Source organism: Phascolarctos cinereus, unplaced genomic scaffold, assembly GCF_003287225.1.
Source record: "Phascolarctos cinereus isolate Bilbo 61053 unplaced genomic scaffold, phaCin_HiC Scaffold_726;HRSCAF=1367, whole genome shotgun sequence".
In the NCBI taxonomy this organism is placed as follows: Eukaryota; Metazoa; Chordata; class Mammalia; order Diprotodontia; family Phascolarctidae; genus Phascolarctos; species Phascolarctos cinereus.
This window is the reverse complement of record NW_027556098.1, coordinates 212,084,350-212,104,656: the sequence shown is the minus strand read 5'-3', so window position 1 is coordinate 212,104,656 and position 20,307 is coordinate 212,084,350. Positions and strand designations below refer to the sequence as shown.

Here is a 20,307-nt window from a genome sequence, read left to right as displayed (position 1 = left end):
CAATCCACCCCTTCTACTGTGCTCCCTGGAAAACAATAATAGGTAATAAACCTGGTTTCATTTAAAATCATTTCTGTTCCCATTTCTACCATCTTCTGGAAGAAACAGTCTCTCACTGAGACCTGGCTCCCTCTTGATGACAGCTTTCCTGACCACCCTTTGTAGCCCTGGCTGCACTTTCACTCATTCCCCTGACTTAGTGGTTGAGGTAGCAGAGTTGGAATACTCTGCTCTCCATTACCATTCCCAAGTTCTTCCTCTTTCACCATCACTCAGTAACTTCTCCTTCTTTGAAGTTTCCTCAGTACATATGTGCACCCAATAAAATTCTGGTTGCTGTTGTCTTCTAACTTCCAGCGCATTTCATTCTTTCCTCAATAAGTTCAGTGCCTGGCTTGTGGTTTTTCTTTCCTAACTCATGCTTTCGTATTAGAGGACTTCAACATACATACATCAAACATCACCCTAAACTACCAATTCTTCAACTTAGTCATTTTACGTGACTCCCCTCCCCCTTTCCACCTCTGCAACATAACAGAGATCATCATGCCCGTGATCTTAGCATCACCCATGAATGCACTACTTCCATGTTCGTGAATTCTGACATTTCTTTATGTGGTCATAATCTACTGTCATTCTGCCTTTCCCACTGCCTTGCAACCCTAAACCCTGTTCCTTGTCCTCACCTTACCCTCCAGTCCCTCTCCTTCTCAGTTCTTTACCAGGCTGTCACCCCTACACTAGCTACGCTCTTCTCCCTTCCTTATGTTGACTCTTTGGTGAACCGCTTCAACTTTACATTGCCCTCTTCTCTAAGATCCCTTGACCCCATATCCTATGGCTGATTTTGCCCTGCCAGTCTCAGCCTTAGATTACTCCCCTTTGCTCTCAACACTCAGGTGCTGTTGAACTAAGTGAAGAAAGTCCACACTTGAGTTCACACCAAATTTATGTTGCCTGATCTCAACCAGACCCTCATTGTGGCAAGGCAGTCCTTTTACACCTCCCTAACTGAGCCACTGTCTTACTCACCATGGTGGTTTTATCCTTCTTCAAACGTTGCATAGCTTCCCATCTCCCCACTGGCTCAGCTAAGAACCTTGCCTCATATTAAACTGAAAAATGGAGGCCATTTACTGAGAACTTCTCCTCTCCTCATCTGCTATCACTTAGATGCCTTCTGTGTCTATCTTCTTTACTCATTTCATATGAAGAGGTGGCCCTTCCAAAGGCCAGTCCCTCTACCTGTGCAAGTGATCCCATTCCATTCTGTTTTCTTCAGTAGATTGCCTCCTCCATCACCCCACTTAACCTTTAGTCTCTCCTCATCTTCTCTGCTGTCTTACAGACAGGTCTATGGCTCCACCATCCTCAGAAAAATCCTCACTTGATTCATCCATCCCCACTCGCTATGGCTTCATGCGTTTCCCTTTTGTGCCTTACTGTGTGTTTGTGGATGATGCCCGTAGATTATTGTTATATTCTCCTAATCCTAACTGACCTTATCCTTCCCACACCCCTTCCCCACCCACCAACTTTTCTCTTAACAATCCAGTCTCCACACAATTGTTAAATTGGTATTCCTAAAACATCTGGCTGTTGCCTCATTCATATCATGCCCCAATTGACTCTTTGTTCTCATTTCCAGTCTTTTACTAAGTCTTGATGATTGTACTTTAAAAACATCTATCTTATGTATAGATTACCTTCTCCCACCTACCCCTTCATAGATCTTCAGTGATGCCCTCTTACCTCTTGGATAAAATAAAAGTTCTTCAGCCCAGCACTGGTTTCCATCTTCCTTTTTTTCTTTCATATGATTCCCTTTCATACTCACTCTTTTTCAGTCAAACTGACCTGTCAGCTTTTTTGTTTATATTCTAGCTCTTCCTTCTGTGCCTTTTCACATGTTTCCCCTTATTTCTTTACCTCCACCTTGTAGAGTCCTCAGCTTCCTTCCCTCCCTCCCTCCTTCCTTCCTTCCTTCCTCAGCTTTCTTCAGAGCACAGTTTCAGGGGCCACCTTTTGCAGGAAGACTTTCCTGATTCTTCTCATTATTAGCCCTATCTTTTTCTCGCTCTTGCTTTGTAACTACTTGTCATTGTCTACACTTGGATGTCTCTTTTGTAGAAAGTAAGTTCTTTGAGGGCAGGTACAGTTTTGTTTCTTTCTTTGTATTCCCGGAAGTAGTATTGTACCTTATATGAAATAGACACTTAACAAAATGTTTTTTGAATTGTTTGGCTCAACACTTTGATAATGATTGACCAGGAACGGAATAGAGGAATTTATTCCTCTAGCGTCTTAGGAGCTAAACGCTTCTCTATACAGTAGCACTATTAGAAAAAGAGTTTAGTGGATGTTTCTCACAACATGGCCCCAACAGAACTCCCCAAACCTTCCTTTCTTCCCAACTTCCCAGTTATTATCAAGGGCATTACCATCTTCTCAATCACACAGGCTTGTCAACCTAGACTTCTCACACCCACATCACATATCCAAACTGTTGCTGAGGCTTGTTTCTGCCTCCACATCTCTTGTACATGCCCTCTTCTCTCCACTCACATCTCTTGTATATGCCCCTTCTCACCATTCACATCTCCTGTATATACCCCTTCTCTCCATTCACATCTCTTGTATACGCCCCCTTCTCTCCATCCGCATCTCATGTATACACCCCTTTACATCTCTTGTATATGCCCTGTCTTTCCATATACACAGCTGCCACCTTAGTGCAGGCTTTCATCCGCTCACATCTGGTCTATTTCAGTAGTGTTCAGGTTGGTTTTCCTGGTTGAAGTTTCTTCCCACAACAGTCTGTCCTCCATTGCCAAAGTAATTTTTCTCAAGGGCAGGTCTGATGAATCCCTACCTCTCTACTTAGTAAACTCCAGTTATTCCCTGTTTCCTCTAGGATCAACTATAGGATCCTCTTTTTGGCATACAAAGCCCCTCGACACCTGACCCCTTCCTACCTTTCCAGTCTAATTATGTTTTATTCTGTTCCACTATTTATTCCATTCCACAAACTCTGTGATCCAGCTTCACTGGCCTATGTTCTTCTATCATGACAGTCCATCTTCTATCTCAGTGTCTTTTCACTGGCTGTCCTCTATGCCTGAGTGCTTTCCATCTCTGACAGTCAGCCTTCTTTCCTTCAGGACCTCAGCTTAGAACACATCGTCTGTAAGAGCTCCGTTTGGGGTCTCTCCACTACTAGTCCTGTCCTTCTAAGATAGCATATATTTTGTCATGTACAAAGTTACTTGCATGTTGTCTGCTCTATTAGAATGTGAGCTTCTTGAGGGAAGGAATTATTTTTGCTTTTCTATCTCCAGCACTTAACACAGCAGCTGGCACATAATAGGTGCCTAATAAAATGCTTGTTCATTGATTGTGGTGGGTGAAAGATGAAATGATTGAGGAAACAAAGGTACAAGCTTCCAAGCATATCAATTTATTAAACAGTGCACACCAATTGCTGAACAAATAAGGACTGGTAGCCTTCCTCAGCTTAGGGTTGGACCCTGAATGCAGGGGTTTTATACATTAAAAACAATTCATCAGAATGAAAAAGAAACAGTACAACATTAACCTGATTTCTAATTGATCGAAAGATTAGGGACTTTTTAAGTTGGGAGGGGGAGAGTGAACAGGTGCAGATCCCTGAAATCAGAAAAGGAGACGTTCCACTCCCCAAAGTGTCTGTAAACAGTCAAATGAATATGGAAATAATATCTGATTGATCAGTATGAGGCCAGTTTTCAGATAAGACATATGAATTGCTTGAGATGTACAGTTGTGAGAAAACTCCCTGTATCAATCTTTGGGTCTGACTGAGTTTCTGGTCACCATAACCTAGGTCCTTAGTTAAGGGTCTCTAAACAGCAGGGAGAGATGGTCCAGTTTCCCAGCCATGCAGGGCTAGGTTCAAGCAATATGGTAAGATTTTCTCTCAATTCCCACAGTTGAATAAAGTTTTTTCACAAGGCAAAATTTGAACTAGACCCATAATTGAATAGAAAGGGAGCTGAACTGTCTCCAGAATTGTCAAAAGATGGAGTCAGTGTGGTTCCCTCATTCCCACAATTAACCACTTGCTGTCCTAATTCCCAAAGCTGTCTCAAATGACAAATAGAAGAAATTGGTCAAAAATGATCTTTGGCACTTCATATATTGTCTTCAGGGGTGGGGAACCTGTGGCCCTCTAGGTCCTCAAGTTTGGCCCTTTGATTGAACCCAAACTTCACAAAACAAATCCCCTTAATAAAAAGTTTGTTCTGTAAAACATAGGACTCTCAGTCAAAAGGCCACATCCAAGGACCTAGAAGGCCACATGTGGCCTCAAGGCTGCAGGTTCCCCACCCTTGGCTAGTATTTCTAGGCACCTCTTTGGTTCTTTGGTTGAAGGGTTGCAACCATTGACAGAATACCTCTGCTTCTCAGAGTCAGGAATTGAAGCTTCTGTGACTACTGTGACCACTTAACCCTTTCAGCTGGGTCAGGTTCCCATTGCCTAGGAACTTGGGGGTGGGGTAGAGTAGGGTCCTTCATTCATTCTCCTCATCTGCTTATGACTTTGCCAGAAATAACTGGCTGGAGATGTTGGTAAATTGTAAGTAGAAAATCATGGAGCTGTTTGTCATGGGTCTATGAGCTTGGCATTGGCATCCTAGAAGAAAGTGCATCCTGTTGGTTATCTCATTTGTAACCTTTACTGGCCTTTCTTCATAATTGTTTTTGTTTCTGAAGTATGATTGCTAGATAGTGATAATATAAGACTTTAAAAATTCACAGAATTTATTTTTAGGGAAAAAAATAGCCTTTTAATCAAGAGTACTCATTACAAATTTTAGAACTTCTTTGTTTAGCATTGTTATACATAGTTTGTATCTTTGAAGCATACCAGATTTGGTATTTTTGTATTAAGTACTTAAGTACTCAAAAATGCTAGCTGTGATTAAGTCTCTTTAATCTCAGTTTTAAAAGTCTGGAAATTTTAGAACCTGTACTAAAGGTTAATTTCATGCCCTATTTTAGAGCTACATAGCTTGTGTGTCCACTTTCTTTTACTTACAACTTCCACTTAAGGTCAGGTTATTTCTTTCCTGAAGTCTTGTCTTCGTTTAAGGAGTTGCCAGAAATTCCTTTAATACTGTGGGTATTTTTATTCTTTTATGATAATATTTGAGTTTATTGGCAGAGTGTTTAGAAATTAAGAAAGCAGCTACACAGATTTCTTATCCTTTTTAGCTTGAACTCTCCAAGTAGGCTTGGTAAGCTGATGGAGATGACATCTCTGGGCCTTTGGAATCTAGTTGCCCAAGGATAAACTGGGTTTGACTTCATTAGTGCACAAATGATAGGTTTGTATAGAGTTATTATAACATTAATCAATTTGATGGATTAGAACTATGACAGAACTGAAGCAGCGTGTAATATTAGTGCCTATTATTCTACAAATTATGTCTTCACCTACATTCATATGCCAGAAGAGTCATGTTATATATTAAAAATGTTGTGCTTAAAAAAAAAACTTTTTATGAAGGGCGTCTTTCCATTGCCCTTTCCCTTGCCCTGTTAGATTAGATAGTCAAAATAAGACCTTTGGAATTGTGACTTGTTTATGAGGTCATAGACGTTCAGAGTTGTTTGTTCCAGAATTGAATGGGATAAAGCATCTGTCATAGGAATGACTTATTACTGAACTTGATTTGGAAGTGTCTTCTCTAGGCATGTAGGAGTACTTAAGGAACCCTAAGTGACCCATCAATATATACCTATACACCTATGTCAAACTAGCAGATTGCTACTAGCCCAGATGTTTGGAGGTAGAAACATTTTATAGTGAATTAGTAGTAAGGACAATTGATTTTTTATAAGCAACACTGATTGAAAAAAGGGGAAAATGGGAAATCATTTTGTATTGCTCTTCAGGACTTGGGGGATGTTTGTGTGTTTATTCATATAACATATATCTATTGATGTTCTTTTACCACAAGTATTATCTACTAACTCACTGTTTTAACGTGCAAAAGCCATTTTTCCATTGAGTCTCAGTTTTGTCATTTGTAAAATCGGGGAGGGGAGATTAGAGGATTCTGAAGGTCCCTTTTAGCTCAAGAATTATGGCCAAAGTCTGCAACTGGCCACGTCAACATTGCATTGTGAGAATGGATGGTTAAGGACTGGAAATATTTTACTTTTCTTACTGCAGTGGAAATTTTTTTCTTAACACAGATTAAGTAGCTGACTGAGGGCATAGATGCAACTTTGGGTATTAAAAGAGATAAATTCTGTGCTAATGGGGCAGTATGTGTGTGTGACTTGTGTGTGAATTATCAATTATCTACTGTTTCAATATTTACAGCTATGCTTCCCTTATTATATAGATAATAATGTATTTTCATCTTTGCAAGATGTAAAGCATCTTTGTAAAAATCCACTTTCTACCATCACTGTACATTTTGAATCAAAGTAAATCATTTTATAAACTGGATTATCCATTAGTGTATATTTTTCACACCTGACCTTCACAAATCCAGGTTTGGATTTTCACTTTCTTCACTCACTACTGCTCACTCCAAGCATTTGTGTTCACAGCACTTTTTCATTTTGGAGTGAGGTTCTTGTCAAATTTGACTCATATTCTAAATCATCTAAACATCTTCCTGGTGTCAAATTCATAAATGTTAAATTGTGTTAAATTCATGACTTTACAAGACATTACAAGTTTAATCCTGAGGATAAAATCAACTTATTAATGAAGGCTGCTAGTGAAGAAAACCAAGGCCAAACCTGGCAAAATTGGAAGTAGGTGAAGTTTCTTTTAGGTAATTTGTAACATGTTTTGCTCTGCTTCTCTTTCCTCTCCCCAGCTCCAACCAAGCACCCTGGTGTTTTGCCCCATGCAGTCTTTCAGCACAGGGTCACTTTCTATTCTCTCTTGTACCATAATAAATATGGTAAGTGGTGGCTTCATTCTGTGGCAGTGGTAGGTTGTCATTAGAAAGCATAGAAATGCCAAATTTTAAAGTTGGAAGAGACCTCAGAGGCCATTTAGTCCTGCCAGAAAGGAATTCCTACCATAATATCCTTTATAAGTGGTCATTAGTACAATGACAATAGGGCTAGTACTACTTTCTATATCTCTCCACACCCCACCCCCAGTCCTCCCTAAATTAAGGGCCTAATATTTGTGAAATACCTTTAAATAGATTAAATTTATAATCATACACATACACAGTTATGTATGTAATTTAAAGACAATGATCATGTGTTAGAGTGTTCAGTGACTACCACCTTGATGTTGTCTGACATTCCTTATTTACTCTCCAGGTTTAATGTCTTTATATTTGTAATATAGGAATTTACTTGCCTTTAAAGGTGACAGGAATCTGATGTATCTCTTAGTAATATGTAGGAAGCAAATTCTTCACCTTTTTAGAGGTAATTTATCTCAGGCTACTATACTATTCCTATACGTAAGATGATTTCTTTGGTATGCAAATAATATTTTGCTAGTGATATCTTCTCTCTTGAAGGCTTGTTGCCAAGGTATCTCGTTGCCTGGAGTTTTAAAAGAAAGTTTGTGAAACAGTTCATTTCTGACCCAGAATTTTGAGATAGTTATTTCTGAGTTTTGAGTGCGATAAGCTATAGTATATTGGGGAGATCTGGAGACCATAAATGTTTGATTATGGTATAAGTAAAATATATTATCACAGAAAAAAGATGAAAATTTGACTCATCATAAACCAGGGTGATCTAAAGAGATGATCCAGAGTCTGAACCCAAAAAGAGATTGAAAGAGGTAAAAACACAGATTTCACAACTACATCATCTCAATCATAATTGATCAAGCTTAACCAATCATTTATTAAGCATTTATCATTTTAAATTATTTAATAAACATTATTAAGCACCTACTAAGTTTGAAACTATAAGTAGAGGAACTGATTTGAAGAGAATTAGAGAAGTCACTCAGCGAGTCAGATAGTTTTCATTGTTTTGATATTTACAGCTGTGCTTCCCTTATTATGTATATAATTTATTTTCATTATTAGCTGAGATGTGTTGTCTAGGGAGGTGTTAGTTAAGCATAACATGGATCAATTACCTTGAAGTGGAGGCTTATATTTAACACAGAACTTACTTTTACCAGGGAACTTTTTATGGACAGTTTCTAAGACAGAAGAAACCGGTTTAGAGTTTTCAAATATTATTTATGCATTTGTTTTAATATGAGTATCTATGATATTATTTGCCAGTTGTTAAGTAAATGGTTATTTTTAAGATCATAAGGTGTCAGCGTTGTGAATACTTGATTATATAAATAGAAATGCATTGGCGGGGGCTTAAGAGCCAGAGTATTGAGTAGAGCTGAAGGAACTGGCAGTGTTTAGCCTGGAGAAGAGAAAGCTAGGGTGAAGGGATTCTGTGATAATTGACTTCATATGATATTGAAAGGACTGTCTCTTGTGGCAGATGATTAGACTTGTTTTGTTTGGTCCCAGAATATGATTTGTAAAAGCTGAAAGAGGCAAATTTAGTCTTGCTGTATGGAAAAACTTAGAGCCGTTCATGAAATATGAGCTCCCTGTCACATGAGTTCTTCAGACAAAGGCTGGATGGCTTACTTGTCCAATCATGTCCAGTTGTGTTGTTGAGATAATTCTTGTTAAGGTGTAGCTTGGATGAAATGGCCCTAGGTTCCTTCCAAATCTGTAGTTCTGTACTTGGTCCTCTGGCTCTGCTAATGGTACTACTGACAAATCACTTAAATTAGTCTATACTTTTTATGCAATGTAGATAGTTTGTTGGCGTTCAGTCCTTGAATATCTCTTTATCTGGTGGTCTTTAACTGCTGATCTAGAATGCCCAGTCAGGATTTATTGTCATGTAGGTTGTGTTCTGTGTTTGAATCTTTCTAGCTGAAACTCTTTGTTGTAATTGGTACAGAACTGGAAAACCTGCATTCAAAATCAACCTCTGATATAGACTGTGTATAGTCTGTATGACTCCAGACAAATCACCTAACTTATTAATATATTCAGAGGCTAGAAGTTAGAGAATAGTTGCTGATCTGTATTGATAGAGGAAATTTCCTCAATAGGAATTCTCCATACTAATGGAATTAAAGGTCCTGTCCACTTCTTTCCTCTTCCACGCCTCCCAAATAAAAAACAAACTACTTGTGGTACCTAGCATTTTATGCCTTGCACATAGTAGGTGGTTAAGAAGTGCTTCTTGAGTTGCATTGAATCTAGGATAGTTTCCCAGGCAGCACAGGAAGAAAAGAAAGAAGGTGGGCTTGGGGGCTCAAACACTTTTTGAGGCCAAACAGAACAAGTCTAATACTTCTATTTCCCAAAAGCCCTGAAAATCCTTACAGAAGACAGTTGTGTTCACCATGAATCTTCTTTTCACGAGGCTAAACACCTCTGGTTCCTTCAGCTGTTCCTTATTGACTTAAAAGCTCTTCACCCTCTTGTTTGCCTTCTTTTGTATGCTTTCCAATTTATTAATCTCCCTCTTATGATACCCACAACTAAACACAGTATTCCACATGTAGTCTGAGGATTATTATCCCCTTATTCCTGAATGTAGCTTAAATAGTAGCTTTTTTGGTTACCCTGTCATCTTGTTGATTCATATTAATCTTTCAGTTTACTAAAAGCCCTGGGTCTTTTTCAGACAAACTGTTGCCTTTCAGTTCCTACTCTTTCCTTGACCTTATGCAGTTGATTCATTGAACCTAAGTAAAAGACTTTTCATTTATCTTTGTTGAATTTCATCTTATTGGTTTCAACCCAGTGGTCTAGTCTGTCAACATCTGTTTTCCCCCTCCAGTTTCTATTGATAGTTTTTGTTTTTGTATCACTTATATTTCTCAGCATATTCCAGACAGACATCCGTCTCTTAAAACAAGCAGTAAAAAAAGAGAGAACAAAAAGTTTAATAAAACTAACCAACACATCAGCCAAGCCTGCCCTCCTATGTAGTCTTTTATACCCGTTGTCTCTCATGTCTCTTCTTTGGGGCTCAGCTTTGTCCTCATAATTTTATAACATTCAGCTTTTTCAGCTTCAGTTCCTTCTTGTTGTTGTTTTTAAATTTGTATAGTTATTGTCTAGAGTTTTCCCAGTTCTTCTTGCTTTAGTTTGTATCTATTCATATAAATCTTCCTATGTTTCTCTGTATTCATCATTTTCATAATTTTTTACAGTACAGTGACATTACACTACATGCATGTAGCATAGTTTATCCATTCCTAACTTGATGGACATTTACTTTGTTTTTAGTTCTTTGCCTGTAAAGATCTTTTTTTTTTTAAATCCTGTTGTCTACTATGTTAGTTATTCTCAGCTTTGTGTCCTCTGTAGATTCGATGAAAGTACTTTCTAGGCCATTATCTACATCATTGATAAATGTGGTGAACAGCACAGAATCGAGCACAAATCCCAGAGATCCGTGAATCCGCGGGAGGCTTCTTAAAGTTCACATTGAATAATTAAGAACTCTGATTCAAGTCTGAACATTTAGGCAGTTTCAAATTCATCTGATTGTACTATCATCTTGCCCATGTTTCTCCATCTTTTCCATAAGAGTCACATGAAATACTTTCTCAAATACTTTGCTGAAATCTAGGTAAAGCTATTTTCAGATTTTGCTTGGGTCTACTAGTTAAGGAATCCTGTCAAAAAAGGAAATAAGGTTATTAGTATGGCAGGAACTATTTTGAGGAAACCATGCTGGCTCTTTGTAATGATCATTTCTTTTCTAGATCATTTTCACTGTCTCTCTAATGGGCAGTTGCAGGATATTCTTATAACTTTCAAACTCACTGGCATATAGTTTTGTCTCTTGGTTTGTCCCCGGTTGGAGACTGCTACTGGAACGAGCCACTTTTTAGCACCTTCTGGGAGACTGTGGATTCAGTGACTGAACAGCAAGATTGACTCTCTTTTAGTCTGGGATTCTTGCCCTTGTTACTCCACTGCAGGCTTCAGCTTGGGCTTGAGTCTAAAACTGAGGACCTACTCTGCCTCTGGAATCAGAGCCACATGGCTACTGTTTGCTCAGTATATAGCTAGAGTCTGTGATTGCTGTTGCTTCTCTCCTATACCCTTAGGTATGGGTCCCCTCCTCATTCTGCCCTGTGTCTGTCACCTGGAGCTGGGTAGTGGACAACAGAGCTGCCAGATGACACACTTTCTGGTACTGTGTGTTAATTCAGGGATTCGCTGGGATGCTTCTTTCCCTGATGGCTAGTGTCAGCTTTCTTTGTGTCTTGTGCTTCTCTCGCAGCATGTTTCTGACCAGACCTCATCCATAACGTCTGCAGGCTTCTCTGTTTCCTCAAACCAATCTGGGCTAGTAAAATGACTCACTGTGTTACTTTTATTTTGAATTTCCTGATCAGAATTTGGTGTGTTAGGTTTCCTGAATCTTTGTGGAGAAGAAAAAGGGGATCTTGGCCATGATTCTTTTGGCTTTGTCCTGTTGACTCCACCTCTGCTTTCTCTCCATTGTCAGTTATCATCTGTCACCCCAACCAGTGATCCTGTCTCTTGGTTGATGCTCGCTTTTCTCCTACTGTAATTCTTTTTTTTTTTTTTTTTTTTTTTTTTAGTGAGGCAATTGGGATTAAGTGACTTGCCCAGCTAGTGAGTGTTATGTGTCAGAGGCTGGATTTGAACTCATGTCCTCCTGACTCCAGGGCCGGTGTGCTAGCCACTGCGCCACCTAGCTGCCCCTCTCCTACTGTAATTCTAAAATCCATTTGCCATCAGCCTCAGCTATTCTGAGATTTAGCACATCTGATATTACTTTTACAGAACTGTATTATTCCTTTATATTCATCATCTGTTACTTGCCCTCCATCTTCTTTACAAAACTTCTACAAAATCCAAGTTGCATGGTGAGTTCCTTGTGCATCCACGTTAGTCTCTTCAGAAAACTCCAGTTCTTCTTTTTCATTGGCATCGTTTCCCTTTGTGTCGTCAGATTTCACTCCTGGGAATTTTCCATTCTTCCTGGGTTGTCTTTCTATGTCGATCTTTAGGCCATGAAATCCTACTTAGCTTCCTCTGAATCCTTTACAGTTTGCTTTCACAAAATCTAGAACACTTGCCAAACTGTGCCCAGCTTTCGTTTGGGAAATTATGCTCTGACACTTTGGAAATAGTGGTTGCTTTCTCCCAGAGTTCCTCTGTTTCTGGCCCAGCAATGAATTCCTTCCAGTAATTAAGAATCAGTTCTAGAATAAGACTTAAAAAATTTTTTTTTAATCTAACAATCATCAACAAACTTTAGTATTTAACTAAATGAAAAAACAAAGTATTACATATAAAACTGAACTGTGAGGATTCTTTTAAAAAGTTTAACAATAAAAAATTTCCTCTGTTAGTATATTCTCCTAAGCTTTTATGTTTTCTTCTTATACTGAAAAATTATTGATTTTCTTGAACAAATTTTTCCTTTTTAACTTTTTCTATCTTTTGGAGGATTTGAAGACGAATAATACTAATGAAGGATGAGGACATTTGTTTTTGTGAATGTTTTGAGATGCAATTTTTGAGTGAAAACTTTTGTAATGAAAATATCCATGCGGGTATATAATAATTGGACTGACCGTGTCACTCTCCTGTTCACAGACCTTCAGTGGCTTTCTGTCTTCTATGGAACAAAATTCCAACTCTTTAGCCTAGAATTTAAAACTCTTCAGCATTTTCTTTTCAGCCTTATCACCCATGACTCTACTTCGCCAGCTGTATCTTTCAGTTAAAATGGACTGCTAGCTGTTCCCTGAAGTTTACTGCCTTTGTGAAGTGATCCCCTATGCCATCCCCCAGCCCTGGCCTTCAAGGCTAAGGTCAGAGGCCTCCAGCTTAGGAAATTGATCTACTGGTTATTAGCTTTCTCTTCTCAGTTTACCTTGTGTATTCTCTCCATGCCATTATACTTATTTTTTGATGATAAAAGATTGCATTTATATGAAGCATTTTACTACAAATAGAGTATTTTAATATATATTATCTTGTTGAGATTAGCTTGGTGGGATTCATAGGACAGCCCTGGAATTATAACTATCTGTGTTCAGGTTCTGCCTCTGACTCATGTTAGATATATGACTGTACAAATCACCACTTGAACTTTTAGTGTCCCAGTAAAAAGCTGTTTAAGACTCGAGCTTTTACAACAGGTACTGAGCTACACTGGTAAAAGGAATTTCCTCACTGGCAGCTCCTTGTACCAATGAAATCACAGGTCCAGGATGCATTTTATGAATAACAAGACTGAGTTTCAGCAGAGTTAAATGACTTGTGCTTGGTCACACAGCTGGAATTTTTGTGGAGCTGGGATTCTGACTCAAAGCCCAGGGCCATAGACTTAAACCAAAGCTAAGTTGGAAGTGTGTTCCCAGAGGCCTCATTGGTGGTGAAGTGCTTGTATAAATGTAATCCAAAAATTGTTCTGTCCCTAGATACCTTGTAGCCACTGCTGAGCACTGCATCCTCTCCATCTTTACTAAGGGACATCTGTCTGTTCTGTACCCACACAGGTGCATCCTGGGTTCAGTCCAGGGGTTGCTTGGTCCTGGTAATGAGGCTCTTTTTTCTGCTCTTTGGTTTTTTTATACCCCATCCTCACGTCCCAACTCTGGGGCCTTTGAGAAAATTAAGTTTAGGCTTATATCAAATATTCTCCCCCAAAAAGGGAAATACAAAGGTAATAATGTACAATCCAGTATAAGTTAGCTATTTATTTCCTCTATGCAAGAGAGATGCTAAACATGAAGGCTCTCTGATAGGCACCCAGTTAATGGAGACTTAAAACAGAAACAGTATCTGTTCCCAGGAGATTTAAACTTCAGAATGTGAAGCTGTCTGTGGGACTGCTAAGTAGGCATTTTATATTTCTGTACCTAGGACAATCAACAACCACCATTTCAGTGCCACACTGTCCAAATAACATGCTCCAGGTCCATGTCTTCTGCCAAGTCAGCTATCAGTGGCTGTGTTGTCTGATGGAGATGCTCCCCTTACCACCAGGCAGCTTCAGTGAGGGAGGGACTCAGGACCTGTGATCTCTCATACTCACAAGATTGCATCTCACAGTGGACACATCTGTTTCAGCCCTCATGTTTGGACAGCACTAATCAAGAGAGAAAAAAAGCAGAAGCAGGTATGCAGGGGCCATAAGATCAGGCTCAGACTTGCATAAGCCTACACATATGCATTAGCTGTCATGTGCTCCCAGTTTGTCATTTCTCCCAACTTTGAAGGGGAAGGCACCCGTTCTCTCTCCTTCCATCTTGAATAATTTTGACGCAGTCCTCACACGAGGACATGTTGTATCTCTCTCCACAGATAAAAATTCCTTGAGAATGGGGCTGTTATTTTTTTGAAGGGATTATCTATCACCTGGCATCTGCCTTGTACAGAATAGATGATTAATGTATATTAGTTGAACTGAATCAATCAGCAAGCATTTGTTAAGCACCTTCTATGTTCTAGGCAAAATGTGGAGTACTTGGGCCATAAAGACATAAGCTGAAATGAGCCCATGTCTTCAGAGAACATTCTTATAGGTTTTAGCATGTACATAAAATAGGTGTATAGAAGAAACACACAAAGCAGGCGCAGAATTATCTTGGAGGGAAGGCACAAGCAGCTGGGTGGGTGGGTTGGGGGGAGGGCCAAGAAAGGCTTTCTGGAGCAGGTGGCACTTGAGCTGAGTATTGAGGAAGTCCAGGAATTCTGAAATGTTGGAGATGAGGATGGAGAGCATTCCAGGTGGGGAGATTAGCCAGGGCAGAGGCATGGAGCGGCAGAGGCACTTGTGTACGCAATAGCAGGTGTGCTGGGAACCCAGCAGATAGAGTGCAGTAATGTGTTGAGGTCACTGGAAAAGGTAGAAAGGGGGCAGGTGGTGAAGTGTTCAATGCCAAACAGGAGTTTGTATTTGATCCTTGATGTGATGGTGAGCTGGGGGAGTTTACTGAGCAGTAGAGGTGGCAGTTAGGCCATAGCTTAAAAACAGAGCTCAGAAAACAAGTCAGAATTATTGCATTCTGGTTAATTGAGGTTTTAGTGATTTAAAACATTTATGATGGACCTGAAAACATATAATTTTTAGTATCTTATCTTCAGAGTTTTTACATAGGAATTTTTATGAGTAGGTTGTAAAATGAGTATCATCTTTAAAAATTACCCTTATTTATAATGTGTTTGAATGTCTCAGTATATGAAGTGAAATAGCAGTTGCTATAAATATATTTTGATAACATTTAGATAATAAGTATACTTATTTAGGCTAATAACCTATGCATATAAGTAGGAGAAGCAGCATGGTGGTGTGGACAGAGATCTGGCCTCAGTCCTTCAGGAACTCAAGAGCTTTGGTCCAGCATCTGTCCCATGCTGGCTCTGTGATACCTGTGACCTCGGGCAGTTGCCTCGCTTCTCCCTCAGTGCTCCCTGTCACTCCCTAAGACTGAATTGAAGAGCAGGTGCCCACCTGCTTTAGTAGAAAGAATTTTTTTACTGGGAATTTCCTGTACTAGTGAAATCAACAGGTTTGGATCCTACTTGCCGCCGCCCCTCCCCCCCCCAAAACCAAACCCACATACAACCAACCAAGCCACCAAACTCCTATGCAGAACTGTATGTTACAGTTATTTGAGTTTATTTTATACTTGACCTAGAGTTAGTTATTTTCAAAATTAAGTCCAAAAGCCCCGTAACAACGCAGTAATGTTATAACATTTCCCCATAAGTTTTTTAAAGAATTCGGAAACCTTGTCCAACTAAATCTAATATGTGATTTTTTTTTTAAGCTAAAGGTGTTTACTTTTGTCATAAATCTTGATCGGGCTTTTATGAATGACTCCTATGGACATAATATTTCCCAAGACAGATCAATGCAAATTGAATAACAAAAATCAGAATTTGGTGGTATGTTGTCAAGACTAGCACACAAGTAACAAGGAATTGCTCGTTAATATTCATTTGAAGTATTATAGCCTTAGAGAATGGTCATTTAACTTCTCTTTTGCTAGCCGTGGTTATTTTTGCTATATAAAAATCTGTTAGTGTCTTATCAGCAATATCAACAAATAATTTATCTACTTCACTGCATCGTCATGGATGTGCCCAGTGTTCTGGATTCAGTTTGATTTTAATGCTGTTGTGATTTGGCTACAGCAAGTTATCAGAAAAGAGGTTAAAGAAATAAGACTAAGGTTAAATTCAGGCTTAAAAGTATATTTTACTAGCTGTGTTTTACTTTGTGATTACATGTTGCTTCATCATACTGCTTTGCTTGTCTTAGCTTGTTTTCATGATCTGGGAGGGTGATGGAATGTTCTAGAATATTATAAAAGGCTTCTTTATTTCATTATAATACTGTCTAGGGACAGTGGGAAAAATATGTAATGTGATAAGATGCATTGTATCTCTTATGTGGATCTGATTATGTTAGAAAGAAGTAACAATGGTTTTATGAGTATGATAGACCTTATAGACCTTATAAAGGTCTATGTAGACCTTATAAAATTTTGCATTAATTTTTGAGGACAAGATAAAACCTTTCTTTTCCTCCATTCATCCCATCTTACATTCTTATGCATCCCACCTTATCATCTGGAATGCAACGTATAATGGAAGTTTGCCATATTTAAGGTAACCTTGACAGCTGCCTCTTTTATAGGCAAATACCCATTTGTTAATTTGGTTTGGGATCTATTTTTCCCCTGTGCGTGTAATTCCAACTTTTTTCTTCTACAGCTACAGAACCTTGGCCTGAAGACGCTACACTTTATCAGCAGCTGAAAGGTGGGTGCTTTATTTCTGCAATTTGTAATGACTTCCTGTTAAAATGTGTTTAAAAGAAACCTCATTCAGTACAATTAACAGCAAAGAGAAACAGAACATTGAGAGGGGACTCCCTTCTATTTGTCTTAAGAGTAACTTTTAGCTCAACTTGCATTTGCCAATATAAACCAAGTATTCATGGCCTATAAGGTCCTTGGTTTATTATTGACTCATTATATTGGCTGCTGTAGGCAGTGTAAAATGATGTGGTTGCAGGCATCGTTGGCAGATTTACTGCACCAATAGCTGAGGCAGCAGATTTTTGAAGTCTTGTGGTAAAGTGGGCTCTCAGTAAAAAGGAACTGTTAAAATGTATAGGCTAGGATGGTTCAGGCTCCCTTTAGCAGCTCTTCATATATCATCAGATCACATTATGGACCCCATTTGGGGCTCAGCAGCCTGCTACAGTTGTCAGAAGACTGCAAAGTAATGAAGACTAATAGGCAGTGGCCCTAGTCTTCTAAGCATGGAATTTTTATTGCAGCGAACTTGTCATCTTTCTTTTGTGTGACAGACCTAGACACACTGTGCAATATTAACTGCAAGCTGGTTTTATAGGATTCTGAATGCTTTTACTTTTAACTAGAGGAGTTGTGAGCAGATACTATTTTACTTAATTTTGATTGAGTACAAAGGAATTATCCTAGAAAATTTAAAACAAATGTTATTTTGAAGGAGGGATTTTTAAAATTACATATATATTATGTACATATATATCTGATAAGATGAGATAAATGATAAAGCAATTCTGGAGGAAAGATCTTGTTACATTTTACATTCATACATAGGTAATATAGCTGAAAACCATCATCATATAATAGCACTGCTGTAATTACACAATGACATTGGTGTGTAATTTTTTTCTTACAAAAGAAGGCTAAAATTAATTTTTATTAAAAATGACTGTATTTTACCAGTTTAGAAACCACATTTTTGAATGGATATCCTTTCATTTTCTTCCTACAGGGGAACAAATTTTGCTTTCTGATAATGCTGCTTCTCTTGCTGTTCAGGTAAATAAATATTTATTTTAAATGGAGATGTTACATTTCTCTTGAAGATTTACTTCATTTTAAGTTGGAATGAATTTTTTTCTTTTCAAGGTACTCTAGCACTATATATTTAAAAATTTCTAATATGATTTGATGTAGTTATATAATACTGCCTTATTGGTGCAGTTGTATTAAATTGAATTTTAAATTTTAATATTTTTTATTTAGCAAATGTTTGTCAACTTAAAATTTCAACCTTCATGATCTTTTTTAAGTACCTATTTAATAAAGTACAGCTTTTCTGTCTAGATTGGTAGATGACAGTAATGAAGGAGAGTACACAGTATATTCATGTTTTTTTAATAGTAATATTTATAAAGATTAAAGTGTGTGGATGGTAGTTTAGACATCTTTAGTTTTAGGCATCTTCCTGTTCATTCTGTCTTTAATCCAGCTTGAAATATCTTGAAGAAACTTTATTCATTTATAATTGTTCGTTATGTACACATTGTTCACAGATTGATGACTGTCAGAATTATATTGGAAAAGATCCCTGATTGTGTAATCCTCAGACTGTACTTTTGAAAAAAGTAGTGGTGTATTTGGAAATTGTGTACTTTTACAAAAAACTCTTTAGGGAGGAATTAGTTTCATAATATAGGTTAATATAAATTACAGTATTTTATTTTTAGGTTTGGTCCCATTTATTTGGATTAAGTAATTTAAAATGATCAAGGAAAAATATTTTCAAAAAGTAAAGATGACTAACAAGCTAATAGGAAAATATGAGAAAGTTAAGAAGGAAGTATTCTTTAGAGAATGAAAAGTAAAAAGGTATTGTGCATATACATATGAGTATGAAAAGTTATGCAATAATTCTTTAATTAAAAAATATTACATTCTTTTAAGAACTCAAAGTATACTTTTAAATAAGTTTTTATTGTTTTATGTGGTGATATGCCAATTAATGTGTTTCTTTTGTGTGTAATTTTTTGCATGAGTGGAATTTCTCAATTGGCTGTTTATGTATTCTCATTTAAAATCAGTACTTTATATTCCGTCATCTTAACTAACAAGATTTCAGTTGTAATATAGAGAATCTTCACAAAGTCTACATGTGCTTTTATTGAGACTGTTTTAACTTTGTTTTTATTGCTCTTGTAACCTACATTGGCTTATACCTGACATCAGAAAGTTTTTGAGTAGTATAACATTATACTTTCCACTTTTCATCTTTAAAAAGAATGAATAGTTTAGCTAAAGAGTAACATCTTGGGAAATACTGTAGTACATTTTATCACAAAGGTATTTTATGTTGAGATAAATGAGTAAGTTTGTTTATTTAGAAAAGTCCCAAGATGGCAGTGTCCACCCATATTGTTATGTTTTAAATAATCCTTTGAAATGGAGAGAAATAAGCATTTTTGCTGAATGGTTGTTCATTTGATCTTCATGTTGACTTTATCCAACCATTCATATCCTTCTGTGTCTCATTCATTTGAGCACTGGGCCTGCTGCTTTAAAAATAAAAAATCAGTTCAGTTCTGATTTTAAAACCAAACAAAAAAAAAGGTTACTTTTTAAATGTAGAATCTTACTTAACCATTTTACCATTTTAATTTTGTTATCCTACACGTGTCACTTAGATGATAAATTAACTAGAATATATTAAAAATTCTTGTTTTTCTTCAATATTCTTTGGGTTGACAGCTGATAGTAGCCATGACTATAAATGTGACTTTTGCAGATATCTGATTTAAACTTGATGGAGTAATTTTCTTCTGTAGAATAGAGCAGGATTGATTTAGAAGAATGAGTAAAGTGACTCACTTGTGATGTGCAAAACTGATCAAAACAGTACGACAGGTATCCATAAAATGCCTGATTATTTTCTAAAAGATAACAAACTATCAAGCACCAAATATTTTAATAGTCTGCCAGTTTAACATCAGGAAATTTAAATTCAGTTGCCACATAGCTTGATGTTTATTCTGCCTGTAAAGTTGAAGTGGTCAGATCTTTAATGATTAAAGTAATTTTTGTGATTCCAGTTTAAAAGGAGCTTAGTAACTTCCCTGGCGTGTTCTTCCCACGAAATGCTTCCCCTGTGCTTTCGTGGCACTGGTGTGACTAAGAAATAATCCTTGTATATTGATTCCAATAGCTGTGTATTTAGTACGTTAGAGTTTGTTGGTTCCTTTGGTCAATGGAAGGGAGTAGGAGGGAGAGAAAGAAGGAGAGGAGCGAGAAAGAGGGAAAATGGGAAGGCGAGAGACAGAGACACACACACTAGATCCATTTACAGTACATTGCTGCCATTTTTTTCCTCTGGCTTCCAGCTCACTTTCGAGAAAATATTTTTGTTAATGAAAATGAAGTGTAGACCCTTTTTGCTTAGCACTGGACTTACTGCCAAAAGGCTTGATTTTCAGTCA

General features: G+C 37.7%; 1 protein-coding gene across 2 annotated transcripts in view; it reads left to right on the top strand.

The window, feature by feature from the left end:
- MTX2 (metaxin 2) overlaps positions 1–20,307 on the top strand; it is an 88,256-nt gene that overhangs the window by 23,996 nt on the left and 43,953 nt on the right. For both annotated transcript variants that reach the window (XM_020991030.2, XM_020991031.1), the window contains exons 2-3: positions 16,794–16,841; positions 17,847–17,893. In XM_020991030.2, the coding sequence (XP_020846689.1) occupies positions 16,794–16,841; positions 17,847–17,893 (95 nt within the window). The remainder of the gene's footprint in view (positions 1–16,793; positions 16,842–17,846; positions 17,894–20,307) is intronic.